Below are 15725 nucleotides of genomic sequence, written 5' to 3' on the forward strand. Positions count from 1 at the left end.
CGCTCTGTGTGTTTCCTGAAAACTAGTTTGTATGCCAAGATTATATTCTCGCCAATTTAATGTTCATGAAATGAAAAGTTGGTGAGCTAAAGCGTTCGTAAGACGTGGTAGCATTGTATCATCCGCCGGCACCGCCATCACCAATGGAAAATATCTGCCATTTCTGTTAGCGGCAATCAAATGAAGCCAGGCCACTCTAATGGCTGCTGACAATTTGCAACATGGAAAAACGTCACAAATAATACCATACCATTCCATATCATTTCATTTTGGAAGATGATACAAAGTTGAAAGCAATGATTGCGGCTGCCCACTTGACTTCAGCTTTTGGACTGGAGGCACTGAGCTGCAAAGAAGTCCAGGATGGCGCCCGAGTAGGCAGGCGTCAGTCGGCAAGGCCTCTCACCAGCCGAGCTTTGTTTTCTTTTGTCACTTTGTGTTGTTGTACGTCATGTGGAACGGATACGACTTCTTTTTCAGCATTTTTGGCATCAAGGAGGGGACTTTTCGGCCGATGCCTACGTGAAACTGTCGCGGCTTGGAATTGAAGCGCATTTACGTGGGACAATCTCTTTCCATTCCCATGGTCGATCAGGAAACGATCAATATATCAATCCTAAAAGTGAACTCACGGTGTCTGGATCCCTTTGGACTTCCATGAAGGCCGAGTACTCCAACATGCGTAGCTTTGACGAGGCAATGGTGCGGTCCTGCCACACTGGCACGGCTGTGGCTGTGGGCGGGGCCGGTGGCGCCAAGGGCTCGTAACCTGGACATTTGGCATCATCACCAAGTAGCTCACATGAACACTTCCATCAACAGTTTGAACTATGTTGGACTTACTTGCTATGGACTGCGGAACAGGACCTGATAGGCTTTGGTAGGGAGACTGTGCAAAAGGTTTGATACTACAAGACAAGAAAAAATAAAATGCTTCCGTGAGGAAAAACTGGACAAGAAAAAAGACGTTGGACACATACGCTTGAATGACGGAGAGACCATTAAAATGGCGAATGTCCCGGGCAGACAAAAATTGGAAAATTGAACGACGGTGTAAATCTAACATGGATAAAAGGCTAATGCTGCCCCTTGAGGAAGGTAAAAAACATTGCCGGAGGTGTGACCAGCGCTTTATTGGCACCCAAGCCCCAGCAAGATCTGAGCCATTCCTGAATTTGTTCTGGTTTTGTTTTTTTTGCTTGAGCTCTAGCAATGTTTTTTTCTTTTCCACAAGGGGGTCGCATTTCCCTTTTTCCATGTTAGTGCTTTGATCCACCTTGATCCACCTTCACCTGTGGTTAAAGCGCTATCTCAAACAATATGCACGTATCGCATTGTATTTTGTACAGCTGTCCCCATTTCAAGCTCAAATAACTCCAAACTCATATAACTTGGGAATTAACTCTTTTTTTCCCATGAAAAAAGAGAATCTAAGGTTTCTTACGCTGCATTGAATGTTTATGTAGTCTTAAAACTGAACTTATGTGGGTCCTGGAATTGGAGTGACAATGACAAGAACCCTGGCACTGGAGAGGACACATTTTTGCACATGGTCTGGCAGTGAAGGAGTGAAGCAGATAGTTGATGCTTGGGAACACGGCGATGACAACAAGACCAAAACATGTCATCCATTAAACTGTGGGAGGAAAAGAAAAATACAAAAACCACTAGTTGGTGTCTAAGTATGCATGTGTGGCTGCACCGGCAAAGCCCAAGTCCACACGGTCCGCACTGGGCCACGTTTGGTTGTATTTTTTGGGGTGATGCTATTTGGAGGTCAATCAGGGGCGGAAAACAGAGTAGAAGAGAAAGAGCGTGGAAATGAGGAGCAGTGCTTTGGTGCTCAGCTATGGAGGCCAACTTACGCATGGCTGGTGCGACCAAGCCCAGGAGTCCTTCCTGGGTTGAGCTCGAGAACCAGCCTGATGTACAAAAACGTCACGTGTTACAAATGCTTTGCTAATAATGTAGTCAGTGGGACAATGTTGTCCCTTGTTATAAAAACTGACGTTACAACCTCCCTTTCACCAATCCCACCCACTCTCTGAGTTTTCGGCGGTTCTACTTACTCCTGAGAGGGTCCAGGCTGTCCCGGAATTGCAGCGGGCCAGTACTGTCAAAAAAACACGGTTTTCAGCTTTAAAAAAACATGTCAAACAAAGCAGGAATGTTTGAGGGGGCGGGGAGGGTCTTACTCAAAAAATGCCATTTGGCTGGAGGATTGTGTTTCCTGGTATGAGATACACACGGCTGCCTTTTCTTTTAATACACTACTATCTATTAGCTGGCTATCTAGCTAGCTCTTAGCTATCTATCTATTCGCTAGCTGTTTGCAATCGAATTACTATCTGTTAGCAATCTCTTCGCTAGCTATTGGCTATCTATTTGCTAGCCATTAGCTATCTATTCGCTAGCTAGCTAGCTAGCTATTTGAGTTACTTCCAGGTTGAGTGAACGCTGGCGCGTGTGGCTGCCGCTGCTCACCCACAGAAAAAAACATTTGTCCTGTGACTGTAAAATGACCTTGAGAGTTTTGAAAGGCGTTTCTAAATGAAGCATATCATGATGATGATTCTTACTCTGCTTGGCGGGTAGGGCGCAGGGGGCACCGGCGGTAGATGATTCTTGATCATGCTGGGCGAGACGATCTGCGCCGACGACAGCGCCGCCATATTCTGCAGGGCTTTGTCTTTGGATGCTTGATCCTGTGTGACGGCAAAGGGGGAGGAGCCACGTCAAGCGCAAAGGGGGGCACCGCCATTATCGCACGACTCCTAAAGTGGCCGACACACATACTCCTCATCATCAGGACACATTTCAATGGGTCAGCAAAGGCCCAATCGTCCCAAAAGAGTCATCCGCTATCTAGCTGGCCAATCGATGGCCAACAGATACCTAGCTAGGCAGTTAGCTAAATAGCTAGATAGCCACATAACTAATAAATAGCCAGCTATATAGCTAGCTAGCTAGCCAGCCAGCCAGACAGCCTTATTGTTTTAAAAGTGAAGACAAAATAATGTACTTGTACGTTTTATCTGATGGCAATAGTAGAATCAATAAAGGGGGATTTTTTTTTCGATCGGTCTGATAATCGTCAATATTAAACCTGGTCAACATACTTGATAAGCTCAGATCGTAGTGTGAAATGGAGGGGCAATTATTATTTTTTGATCTTTTGAATTGAAGATGGCGCCGTAAGAGTGGCTGCCTTTACAGCAGCTCCTGTATTTTGTTTTTCTACTTCTTCCTCTTCCTTCCATCACTTTGCTTGCTGTGAAATGTCAATTTCTCCCCTGCGAGTCCCACAGAATATTGAGTTTTAGAACTACGTTAACATTCATGGCAGACCTTAAAAACCTTAGACCACATGTGTCAAAGTCAAGACCCGGGGGCAAAATCTGGCCCATCACCTCATTTTATTCGGCCCGTGAAAGCAAATCCAACTTGATGCTTGCTAATGTCTGAACCCCAATTTCAAATTGTCACATGTAAACCGCAATAACGGTTGGCTTCAGATTGAAAACTCGTTATTCATTAATTTGTGGGGGGGGGGGGGGGGGGTAGTATTCTAATGGTTTCCCCAAATTCATAACGCCCTCAAGAACAAGACGTAACTGCAATGTGGCCTGCCCGCGGCAAAAAAATGACTTTGACACCCCTGCCGCAGACTCTTCATTCATCAGAAAAAAAGTTAATTCCTAAATGATATGGGCCTGGAGTTATATGAGCTTGAAATGAGGGCGGCTGTCCAAAATAAGATGCAATACATCCATATCGGTTTAGATAGCGCTTTAACAACAGCTGAAGCTGGAACAAAGGACTAACATGGAAGAAAAGGGAAATGCTGCCCCCTGGTGGAAAAGAAAAAAACCACTGCCAGAGGTCTGGCAAGCGCTTTATCGGCACCCAAGAAAGAAAAACCAAAACTGGAAGACATTTGGGAATGGTGCTGCATGTCATATTTTTAATTCCCGAAGAAATTCGGGGATGGCAGCGAATGAGTTGACATGGATTTCCCTCCCTGATCTGGAGACATGAATAGATGGCTGGTTCTCTGTCTTGGTCCTGGATTGTTGTATGTGTGTACGACACTCGACTGTCTGTCTAAACGCAATTGCATTACAGGCATTAGTCGGGAGAAAGAAAGTGGAGATAATGCAAAAGAGAGCGTCATTGCCATCACCAAGAGAGCAGAATTGCACTGATCAACCTTTGTTGAACACCATACAAAACAAACATGGCATCATCACATTTCTTTTCATCCAAAAGTTCAGACGTGAAATGTCATTGCTTAACACTGTTTCTTTTCATTTATTTTACATGTGTTTTTGTCTACAAAAGCACCATCCTTTTGCCTCAAGAGCCCCAAAAGAACACAGCAAGCGAGGATGCAAAAAAAAAAAAAGGATTTGAAAGTGGGGCTGTTTCCTTGGCACTGCGCCGTCTTTCGGGGTTAGCCAAGTAGCTCGGGAGGCAAGGGTGCGAAGGGTGCGAAGGGTGCGAAGGGTGCGGGGGATGCCATGCCAGCAGAGGGCCATACGGCGGGCCGGGCGGTGCATCGATGCCGATAAATGCCAGTAGGGGGAAGCGTAGCATATGGGCACAAATGAGATTGACTTACCAAATTCATCGCCTAAAGCAAAAGAAAAAGAGAAAAGAACCGTTAGTTTGCTGCATTTAATAGGAGTTACGGGCCATGTGGAAATGATCAGTGTGGTCTCATACATTTGTGGGCCACGGGAAATAAAGCAACTTCATGTATTTGGGCCAGAAATGAGAAGTCCTTTCTCCATTGAAGGAGGGAGCAGAAGTAAACAGAATGGTGTGCTTTTCAAATACAGCGATAGCTCGGCTTACCAACGCTTTAGCTCACCAACTTTTCGCCTCACCGAGAGCAAATTCGCCAGCATATAATCTTGGCTGACTAACTCGTTTTCAGCAGACGAACCAAACCACACAGCGTCATGGTGGCATTGTGGACTAATTTTTGGCGGATGAACACCAAACCACACGGCCGAACAGCGACACGGTGGCCACACCCCTTTTCTGAGTGCAGACGTGGTTTATTATCATGTGGAGTACTTTTGCTATGATGGGAGCAAAAAAGACCCCACCACAGGCTAGCGTTAAGCCTTAAGAAGACATGAAAGAATATGACGGTTGAGCAGAAGAAGGAGATCATCGAAAAACACCAACGAGGTGTGCGTTTGTGTGACTCGGCGTCCCAGTACCAGTACGCTAAGTCGACCATTGCTACGTGTGGCTAAGGGTGTTTCTGTGTTGTCTAAGCAACGGTTTCAGGCAATAGAAGAGGTTGAAAAACGTCTGTTGATTTGTATGAACGAAAAGCAGCAAGCAGGGGACCGTGTGAGTGAGAAAAGCACGGCGACTTCACTCAGATGTCATCAAGAGGCAACAATGACCATCACAAAGATCAATAAAACCACTTTATTATACAGTACAGTTTATTTCTTTCATTACAATACAATAGCGCATTTATTATACATAAAATAAGGTATATTTTAATTTTCAGGCTTATTTAGTAGAAAATAATGTTGGGGACCTGGAAACGGATTATTGTCATTTTTAATGGTTTCTTACGGGAAACAAATGTTTGGCAGACAAACATTTTGCCTTACATCACACTTACACACTTTCTGGGAACGAATTAAGTTTGTAAGCCGAGGTATGACTGTACTTGATTGGGCAATGCGGCCACGACTAGCAAACTTTTGCTTTGACCAATCCCGTCAAGGGCTCAAAATGGCGTCAGCCTCATTGACTTTATTTGAGCAGGGGAGCCCTGCTATCTCCATGATGAGCACAGATGGCATCAAGGCGTTGTTTTTGGGAATGGAAACATTTGGTCAAAGAAGATCTTGAATAATATTTTGTAATCAAGCTAATGTCAACACCAAACGCTACATTTGCTTTGCGAGTTCAAATCCGATCCGCTTGCTTCATACTACAGACGCTCCCCAACGAACGAGATATGTTCGTAAGGTGAATTTGCTTCAGTGCTATACTTTGTATGATATGTACGTTTAAGGCTTATACAAGTATGTTTAAGGTTTGTATACGTATGTTTAAGGCTTGTATCAGTAATCTGTATTGGTTTGTACTGAAAAATAAACAGTGAATATAATATATTCTATCTGAAGATGTCTACATGTACAACTGGAGAGAATACTACATATGTGACTACAAAAATGTTCGTATGAACCGTTGTTTGTAACTCCAATGTTCGTAAGTAGGGGAGCGTCTGTATGAGGAAGAGCGAGCCTTCTTGTATAGGCTTATTTGCATTTTTGTGTTTTGAATTCCAATATGAATCCTCTCAGACGCCCATCAAGATGCACTTTCTAGAGCGAGATGTATTTTTATAACATTTAAATACACTCTTCGACTGGATTATTAGAGTGTTGTTACAAACAGCAACTATTAATTTGCTAACTCGGTTTGGACGGTGTGCTGACTTTCTCCATGCTGTTATTTCATACATAGACTGGATGCATGTCAACTGATGTTTTTACTTTCATCAACTGAAACTTTTGATTGATAAAAAGTATGAGTGGTATCAGGTATTTGATATTGACGTTGGTAAGTACTATGGAATTGAGTACTACTTCTGGTATTGGTCCGGAAACAAAAAACAGTGGTCTTGAACACCATTAAAACTTTCAGCCACGAAAGGCAATCAAGGTGCAATAAGGGGCCGTGTGAAAAGGAAAATTGCATATCATGGCGCAAATGCCCAAATAGGCCAAATATAGCTTGGATCCGTATGAAAATGGTGATTGATGGGCTCGCGTGCACCATCCGCAAAAAAATGCAGCCTATGGTGTTGCCTTGTGTGTTTTTTGTCAGGCTGAATATGATGTAGCGCGTCACGCAGCTTTGTGAGCATTATGGAAGCATATCAATGGTAGGGCAAAGAAATTGCTTCATGACTCCACATTATTGTTAAAGAGCTTAGAAAAGCTACACTTTCTTTTGTTCAACTACATTGTCTGTCGAGATATTTCTGCTGCAACTATGTATGATGTACGTACCAGTAAGAAGTTCATGTCACATTGTATGAATATGATATCATGGTGAATTTTCATATGGGGGAAAAACAAGAATAAAAGGCAAGAGGAGAAGAGAGAGCAAGCAGAGTATGGTTTTCTGTTCCATCTTTATCAACATGAAGAGAGGAGTGAGAGGGTCAGAAAATGAAGGAAGGTAGATAAGTTGTTAAAGGGCATGCCGCATAAGCGTGAAAGATAAAAGCCTCTTATGGGCTACTTGTGTGTTGCCTTCTTTTCAATGGAGAAAGCCTCTATGCTTTCAAGGACAAGCGACACCTCCGGACAAGTTGCGTCCATCATTTGTCAAATGACTTCAAATGACTTCTACTGAGCGCATTTGACAAAGATTCCAGCGCATATTTCACCTTTTAAGACTCGCTCGCGCTGAATATTCATCAAGTCTTGTTTTAGAGCTGATGACGATGCCAAAGTGACGTCACATTCGGAACGACCCTGACTGAAAAAGCCACACAATGCATTTTGGGTACTTTGTTTCGTGTGAAAACACTGTGTTGACGGCGAAATTAGAAGGAAAACGGCATTTCTCCACTGTGAGACTAATAAAGGCATATCCAATCCAATCCAATCCAATCCAATCAATCAGGCGATGGTGAATGGTTGTGTGTGGCAGCCAATTGCGGTAACACGCATAAAGAAGGTGGAAGTTGACACAAATTCCCAGGGGACAAATCAGCCCATTTCATATACTGGACCAAACGCAGCTTGTGCTCCATCTTGTGCGCCATCTTGTGCATTTTCTGGGCGCTACATCGGAGTCCAGATCTTCACTGGTTTCATCGCTTGCAGGCGGCTCAAATTGATACGGAAGGACTTCTTTAATCGATTGCAAACATTTGTGCTTTCCTCTTGAGAACTATTTGAATCAGATTCATAAGGGGATGCGTCTTCTCCCAGTCTGAACTCTCTGAAGCCATTGTTTTGATTCTGGAGCAAGGTGAAGACGTCCTGGCGTGACTTTCTGACTCTCCCCAGTTTCGAGCTAATTTGTGGCAGTTTTGTGACACTTGAAGTCATTTTGAATTTGACTAAAAATATCAGCCTGCGTGTTTTGGGTATTTCTGATGCTACAAAACATTTTTCTGGTGTCAGTTCGGAAACAAAAAGATGGTGTCGGTTGTCCTTTAAAGGAGACCTATTAGCTATTGATTTTATTTCATTGGAAAAAGTTTCCAGGTCAAAAATAATAACCCAAGGAGTTCCCCATGGGTGACGCAAGATTCTCAGACTAATTGAGTGGAAAACGGCTTTTGCTACAATGATGACAAAGGTGAAGGTACACAGCTTGTTGATCATTCTAAAGTGTGAGCCTGTAAAAAGAAAAGAATCCGGAAAAAACCCCTAACCCAGTGTCCCATTTAAAAGGTGTCAGTTAGACCAAAGGTGCCGACTGTCTGAGCAGAGCATGCAATTTTCCATCGAATGTATCCTCCATCAATCTGCAATGAGTTTGATCCAAATTGGAATTTTGTCAGCCAAGCTTGCGTCTCATTCAGCGCTATGACTCAAATGCGGCGGTTAGTGCCAAGCCAAGCCAAGCCAAGCCGTAGGATGGTCCAGCCCCAGTTGAAGCCCGCCGTGAAGCGCATACCTTTAGCTTTGACTGGATCTCGCGAGATTTTCTTCGGGCGAGAACCTGCAAGTGGCTAGAAACCTGCACAGAAGAATAGCCAAAGAAGGAGAGGGAAGGAGGCAAAGAAGAGAGAAGAAGAAGAAGGGAAGAAGGGAAGAGAGACGCCGTAACCAAAAGAGGAAAGAGACGCCCAGTCAGTGTCGCCGGAGAGGCGGGGCAGGTTCGCCATCACCTACCTTGATACCCGCCTGGTATTCACGAACTTTCTTCCGTGCTAACACCTGTATGTGACTAGACACCTATAGGGGGGGCGTGAGAAAGTTTTTCAACACAAAAAACACAACATGCATTAGGATGCATGCACACACACACACACACACACTAACAAACAAACAAAAACACACAACACGTGTCGAGTGGAAGCTCTAAAGTTGGATAATGCCAGGTGAAATTTTGGCAAATCTTTTATATCTATTATATCACAAAGTGATAAATAGTGTATATACGTCTATAGTAACGCCCGGTGCTTGTTTGGGGGCTGGGCTAGTCGGGGGGAGCATGACGTTACGGAGAGAAGGGAGGACCCGACAAGGAGTAGTCCGCGAGAGAGCCGCAGTGAAAAGCTTGAGCGGCGGTTGTGGGGCGGAACAACAACTCCGGTATGATTGCGCTAACTGCAACGTTTGCTTCATAAAAGCCTGAGTAGCTGCGCCGGCGACTGTGCGCCTCCTTTATCACGCCGAGGGGCATTACAATATATTCAGAGAATAATAGCATATTTATATATTATGGACATTTCTCATAAAGGCAAATCCAACCCAAACGATTGTCAAGATATTTTAGTTGATTTCCCTTTGAAGAAAGAAAAAAAAACACGCATGCCATAATTATTAAGACCCGTCACGATAATGTTTAGTCCAACCCCCCCTGTTCTGCCCCCATAACTCATGTCAATTATTGTATTTCATGTTAGATTAGGTACGTACTCTTATTTCAAAGAGCACCTCTTATTTAAAGGCCACTTTTAGACAGGAAGTTAACATCTCGCCATTTTGTGTGGAGGCACACGTGTCACCATTTTTATCTCAAGCCAACGGCTCTGTTTTGCCACCCCTTCGACATCGTCCTCCGTACATGTATGTATCGACTCATATCTGTGATGTATTTCGTGAAAATGATTCTGTTCGATGAGCAAGTAACCTTTTCATCGACATCTTGAGCATGTGTACCAGTAATTTGGGAAGGGGCCGTGTCTTCATTTGATGAAACGTAGCGACCGGCATTCTGGGTTTGTTGAAATGGAAGTGAAAAGGCAGCACGTCCAATTCTAATTTTTCATGTGTCTTACTTCTTACTTAGACTTTCCACTGCACGAATATTAATGAACAAACACCTCATGCAAACACACGTTGAATTCTAAAACATGAAACCACCATCTTCTACTAGCAATAAATGCATCTCTAACTTGAATATTACATCTGAAAGAATGCATATGATTGTAAATAGAGTCGCGACATTTCCTATTTAATCACTTCATTTCATGACTCTGTGCAGCGCAGCAATGTCTTGTGTCGATTATGTTGGTTAAGTGCTTTGCACGCTGCATCCGAGAGGACAGTCATTTCATCTGTGCTGTCTGTACATCATGCATATTAGCATATTTCACAACAAAGTTGACTTTGACATGACATTGTTTTAATCAGAGATGAAATCATTTGATATAGATGATCTCTTTGGCCAAATTTTGAAACATCCCTCCTTTTTTTCTCTGATCCATCAAGATTTCGTAATGATGAAAAAAAACACACAAAAATAAGAACAGAATATCTTGTAGAGTAATCATGAATATTTTTATCAATACTTATAAACGTAGGGTAAGGTATTTTTTTCCCTGCAATTTCAAAGCTTGAAATAACAACAATGGGTGCTTAAAGTCACATTTAATGATGAAAATATCTTCAAAACTAATGACAGAAGAGGTAAAGACATTTTTGAAGAATCGTCAAAAGTAGATTTAGGGACACAAAGCCACCTCTGATTAAAATTTGCTTTTCGCCAGGATAATGAGACACTTTTATTTAAAACAACCACTTTTGTGAAGATAAAATTGATTGATTGATAACAAATGCAAAACACCGTGGACAGGCAAGGAAATCCGGATAAAGTGTGAAATATAGCGGAGGAAATTGAACTCGTGTCTCAAGGTCAGGGCATGTTTCACTGAATGAATTGGAAGAGTGAAAGAAATCACTTTTCTCCTCTATTCTAATTTTGCGGAGTATAGACAGTATACTCCTTTTTAGTACAATAACCCAAATCTACTCGTATAGTGTCACTTGCAATTTGGATATACCATTGTCATCATAGTAGCTCGAGCTCTGCACGCACTCGAACCATTGTCATTGATGGGCGGTGTATTGCACACAACCGAGAACGAGTGCATAATTGCAGACTTGCAGACTTGTGTGACTACTATATGAAAACAAGCGTTTTTTGGTTCCTGCACTCCAGTGAGTGTCCAGCTGTTAGAGCATTGTATTCTACCACTGATGATTGGAGCTCTGCTAAACGTGTTCAAGACTCAAAGAAGGCTTGAAACGATTTACCTGTTTCCTTGTGCGAGTCTTCCCCGTCCTCAGTTTGATGTAGCGCGCTATCAATTCATTGCGACCTGTCAGGAGAAAAAGGCAAACGTGATCAACTCGGAAAATCCTGATTAGACAGACCTACCTTTTGACAAGTTCATTACAATTCATTTCTACTTGGTTTAAATTGTCAGATATTTGAGTGACTTGATGACCCACAAGTATTTCCATTGGAGATTATATAATAAGTAATATAATACGTAATACATTTCATTGATGTAAATTAATTTTAAAACGTATTCATTAATTTATACATTTTTCTGTGGGTGAGCTTTATTTGCTATCTATTAGCTATCTAGCTGGCTTGCTAGCTGGCTGTTAGTTATCTAACTGCTAGTTAGCTTTCTATCTATTTCAGTTATTCCAGGTGGAGTGAAGGCTAGATTAGTAATCAAGTTCACACCACAAGCCTAATTACCAAGACCAAACTGAATAGACTTCACATGGACTCGCAATATTCTCCGCCAACTGTTCACGCGTCTATTTTGGGCGGACGTGCTTCTCCGTATGTTTCTGGCGAGGAAAACAACATCCTGGAGGATAAATACCATTCATTTCAAGTCACAACAGTTTTTGTTGCGTCCGAGGGAGTGGACGGACGACGCCACATTGGTGAAACTAAAGCAGTCTTTCTTTTTAATATTTGCAAGATAAAAGTATCATTTTTGTTCCAAATAATATGATCACATAATAATAATAATAATTTCATTTATAAACCCTTTTAAAACTCTCAAGGTCACTTTACAGTCAGATTGTTTCTTCTGCGGGTGAGCTGTGGCAGCCACATGCGCCAGTGTTCACTCAACCCAGAAGTAACTCAAATAGATAGAAAGCTAGCTAGCTAACATATAGTGAAAAGATAGCCAATCAGACAGCTAGCTAACTAGCCAGATAGCCATATAGCTAATAAATAGCCAGCTACATAGCTAGGCAGCTAACCAGATAGCTAATAGTTAGCAAATGGATAGTAACTAGATAGCTCGCTAGTTAATAGATAGCCAGCCACATAGTCAGCCAGATTGACAGCAAATAGATAGCCAGCCAGGTATCTAGCAAGATAGCTAATAGATAGCCAGCCAGAAAGTCAGCCAACTAGCTAGATAGCCATATTGTATCATGAGAGCTATTATTGAAGAGGTTCCTATGCAGAAACACAAGAGGAAAGACGTCTTGTTTTTTTTGTTTTTAGCACTAGGCCTCCAGAGGGCCCTGCCTCTCGCAGTGACCATAAAAGTACAGGCTGGCCCTCACCGAATTGATACCCAACAAAGCGCCGCCCGCCCGCCCGCCCACCCGCTTTTGGCTTTGGGGCCAAAAGATGGCCACGCCCGCTCCGGCGCCTCCACATTCCTCGCATTCCTCCAAGCCTGACACATCTGTGCGAGCCAGTCTGGTTGGCCCGGGCCTGCAAACACAGCCGCAGCTTAGCCTGCAAACATTCAGTAGCCCAGGGAGGTGAGGCGGGGGGTGACGGTCGGGGTGGAAGGTTGACGTTGAGGGTGGTGGTGGTGGTGGGGGGGAAGAGGGCAAAGGGGGCAAAAAGGGCAGCTGATGTTGTAACTCTTGGAGGCAACACAAAGCAATCAGTGTCTCTGCCAACAACTGCCACCTGGCCCAAGGGGAGGAGGGTCGTGGTCCTCCCCTCCCCCACCCCCCTTGCAAAAACAGCACCACCGTGCGAGCCGGAAGCAAGCAGGCGGCAACACCTGCTGCTGACCATTCACAGAGACGACAATGCCAAGCACGCCAACTGTCAGCCTCAATCTCGTCACTTCCAGCGCAGGTTTCACAAACGTCCCTCCAGAAGCGCCACTTCTGGAGGGGAAAACGCTTTCCCCTCAAACTGACAAAATTATACGCAGTTAAAATGTAGATTCGAAGATTGAAATTGACACTGAAATTTAGGTTTCCACGTCACCACAAAATCCCACGACAACGGATGGCGGGAAAAAAAAGCATTGGCAGCGCCCTATCCACTCTGGAAGATCCACTCAAAATATGACTGGACCCTCTGCACCCTGCCCACCACCTTTTCCAGCGAATCCCCCTCAGGTAGGCGCCACCGATCCAAATCCAGCCGACAATTAAACAGCTTCTTCCCCCATTGCCATCAACTCTCTAAAGCAGGGGTGTCAAAGTCATTTGACATATGGTGGGCCACATTTGGCCTCGCTAGACCATTAAAATGGCCGCACCATTCAAATGACACCATACAATATCATGTCTTTCATTAGTTAAATATGACATGCTCCATTTTTCATTGAACATTTTCCACTCCTCTACTTTTCTTCGTTTGGATAATGACATTTTGGCTAATGAGGGTGTTTAAACCGCGGTTGGGAAAAAAAAAAACACTGCTGTTTTCTTCTACGTTTAATCGAAACAGCACCCCTAGTGGACAATCCTTGAATTGTATCTAAATAAAAATATGAATGACACATCGTGTGTGCATTTTTCCCATTTTTGCAAAGAGGCATTTCTTTGCAATTTTTTTTTGATGATGAGACGAGTGCAGCTTGTTCTATCGGAGACAAATTCCTTGTGTCTTCTCCATAATTGGCCAATAAAGATTGTGATGTCTTTTGGACAATTCCAAGCTTCAGGATTGGAAATAGCTTCAGCTTCAACCTTCCCACATGGCGTTTGCATGTTCTGCACATGTTTGCGCAGGTTTCTTTTTTTCTCTGAGCACGCCAAAATGGAAGGCTAAACTACATGAATTTGCTACCTGAATTGCCTGTCGCTTCAAAGTTTGGCATTTGTGAATTTTCTGGCTTTATTTTGGAAACTATACAAACACAATTCACGGTTAAATGGATGCAACGCTGAAGGAAAATGTGTGTCAAGACACGCAAGAAGGAAAATAAAGGGTGACGTGTACCAAAATCGCATGTTTCCAATTGCCAACAGAAAGTGCCCAAGCAAGTCATCAATGTTGCACACAGACGGTAAGAAAAGAAGCGCACATTCAAATGCAAGCAAGCTACACTCGGTAACCAAGTGTCACCATTTGCAAGGTGGTGGACCCCAGAAATGCAGGCAGGAGGGAGGAGCAAGGTGTATTCGACAAAGTCAACAGCAAAAAAACATCGCAAATTACAAAGCCGTCAGAGCAAAAAGGTCCAAAGTAGCAAACAAAACGGCCAAAGTAGTAAAACACGACAAGATGGCAAAAAAAGACTTATTTGGCCGACATAACAACGCCTTCACAAAGTTAGGTGGAAATAAAGTTAGCAGTTATTAAAGCAATTAAAACATAATGAGAATCCTTGAAAAAAAAGAAGCATGTATATCATTTGAGGAGTACAAACAGTACAAGGAGAATGATTCACCTGGTACTGTCAGAACAATGAGCCAGTCCGACAGGTTCTATGAGTCATTTTCAACGCAACACGCTGTTGTATGGAGGCAGCGGTGGCATAGCTGGATTAACCCGGGGGGGGTTAATCCGCTTCCCTGTGCATTTTTTAACAATTGTTTTTAAATAATAATAATATATTTCATATATAAGCGCCTTTCAAAACTCCCAAGGTCACTTTACAGTCACAGGATAAGTTTTTCTGCGGGTGAGCAGTGGCAGCCACACGCACCAGCGTTCACTCAACCCAGAAGTAATGCAGATAGAAAGCTAGCAAGATAGCTAATGGATAACTAGCTAGATAACTTAATAGATAATAATAATAATAATAATAATAATAATAATAATACATTTCATTTAGGTAGCTAGCTAGCCAGCTAGATAGCAAATAGATATAGCGCTTCAACAAAAAATGCTAACGTTGCACTAATTTAGCGTCTCTCTGGAAAATTTGAAGACATTGGACAAAATCCAGAGCCTAGTTGACCTCGGATAATACATTTGATTTCTAAGCGCCTTTCAAAACTCTCACTTCACAGTCACAGGATAAGTTTTTCTGCGGGTGAGCAGCGGCAACCACACACGCCAGCATTCACTCAACCCGGAACTCAACTGTAATGAAAGTTAGCGTTTTGTTATCCCAATGAGATTGCTGATAGGCCGCACCCCTTAGACCCATTCTTCTTCTTCTTCTTCTTTTTTTCAACCGCACCACCATTGGAATTTTCCACTTCCAGGCTAAAATAGTCAGCAAAAAGCTAATCGCTTGGGTTTTTTTTTTTCCACGCCACGTAACAGCCCTTCCCGCCAGCAACTCACTACTTGGCCTCTTCCCTTCCTTCCTTCCTTCCCCCCGCCCGCCCCCTTCTCATAACATTGAGGTAATCCTAAATTGCTAGCATACTGTTCCGCAATGACTGGAGACATTCCTCAAAATCTCAGCCAGGGTTGCGAGGGGAAGCACCGGGCACGCTCCGTCATCACCGTGGAACTTCACAAGCACGCGTTGACCTTTGCCCATTTACCCCCCAAAAAATGGAAAGTGTTCTTTCCTCAACTCT

The 15725-nt window shown here is 43.3% G+C and overlaps 1 protein-coding gene across 8 annotated transcripts in view; it reads right to left on the reverse strand.

Moving 5' to 3' along the window:
• LOC148889795 (transcriptional enhancer factor TEF-5-like) overlaps positions 1-15725 on the reverse strand; it is a 47709-nt gene that overhangs the window by 5560 nt on the left and 26424 nt on the right. The window contains exons 4-12 of one of the 8 annotated variants that reach the window (XM_089010206.1): positions 11268-11332; positions 8898-8960; positions 8680-8742; positions 4622-4633; positions 2580-2705; positions 2070-2113; positions 1866-1922; positions 844-908; positions 633-769 (exon numbers count right to left, since the gene is read on the reverse strand). In XM_089010206.1, coding sequence (XP_088866332.1) covers positions 633-769; positions 844-908; positions 1866-1922; positions 2070-2113; positions 2580-2705; positions 4622-4633; positions 8680-8742; positions 8898-8960; positions 11268-11332 — 632 coding nt within the window. The remainder of the gene's footprint in view (positions 1-632; positions 770-843; positions 909-1865; positions 1923-2069; positions 2114-2579; positions 2706-4621; positions 4634-8679; positions 8743-8897; positions 8961-11267; positions 11333-15725) is intronic. The other 7 variants (XM_089010210.1, XM_089010209.1, XM_089010207.1 and 4 more) reach the window with 7 other exon arrangements.

Source organism: Hippocampus bargibanti, linkage group LG12 (genome assembly GCF_051943395.1).
Source record: "Hippocampus bargibanti isolate YZ-2025 linkage group LG12, ASM5194339v1, whole genome shotgun sequence".
Lineage (NCBI taxonomy): Eukaryota > Metazoa > Chordata > Actinopteri > Syngnathiformes > Syngnathidae > Hippocampus > Hippocampus bargibanti.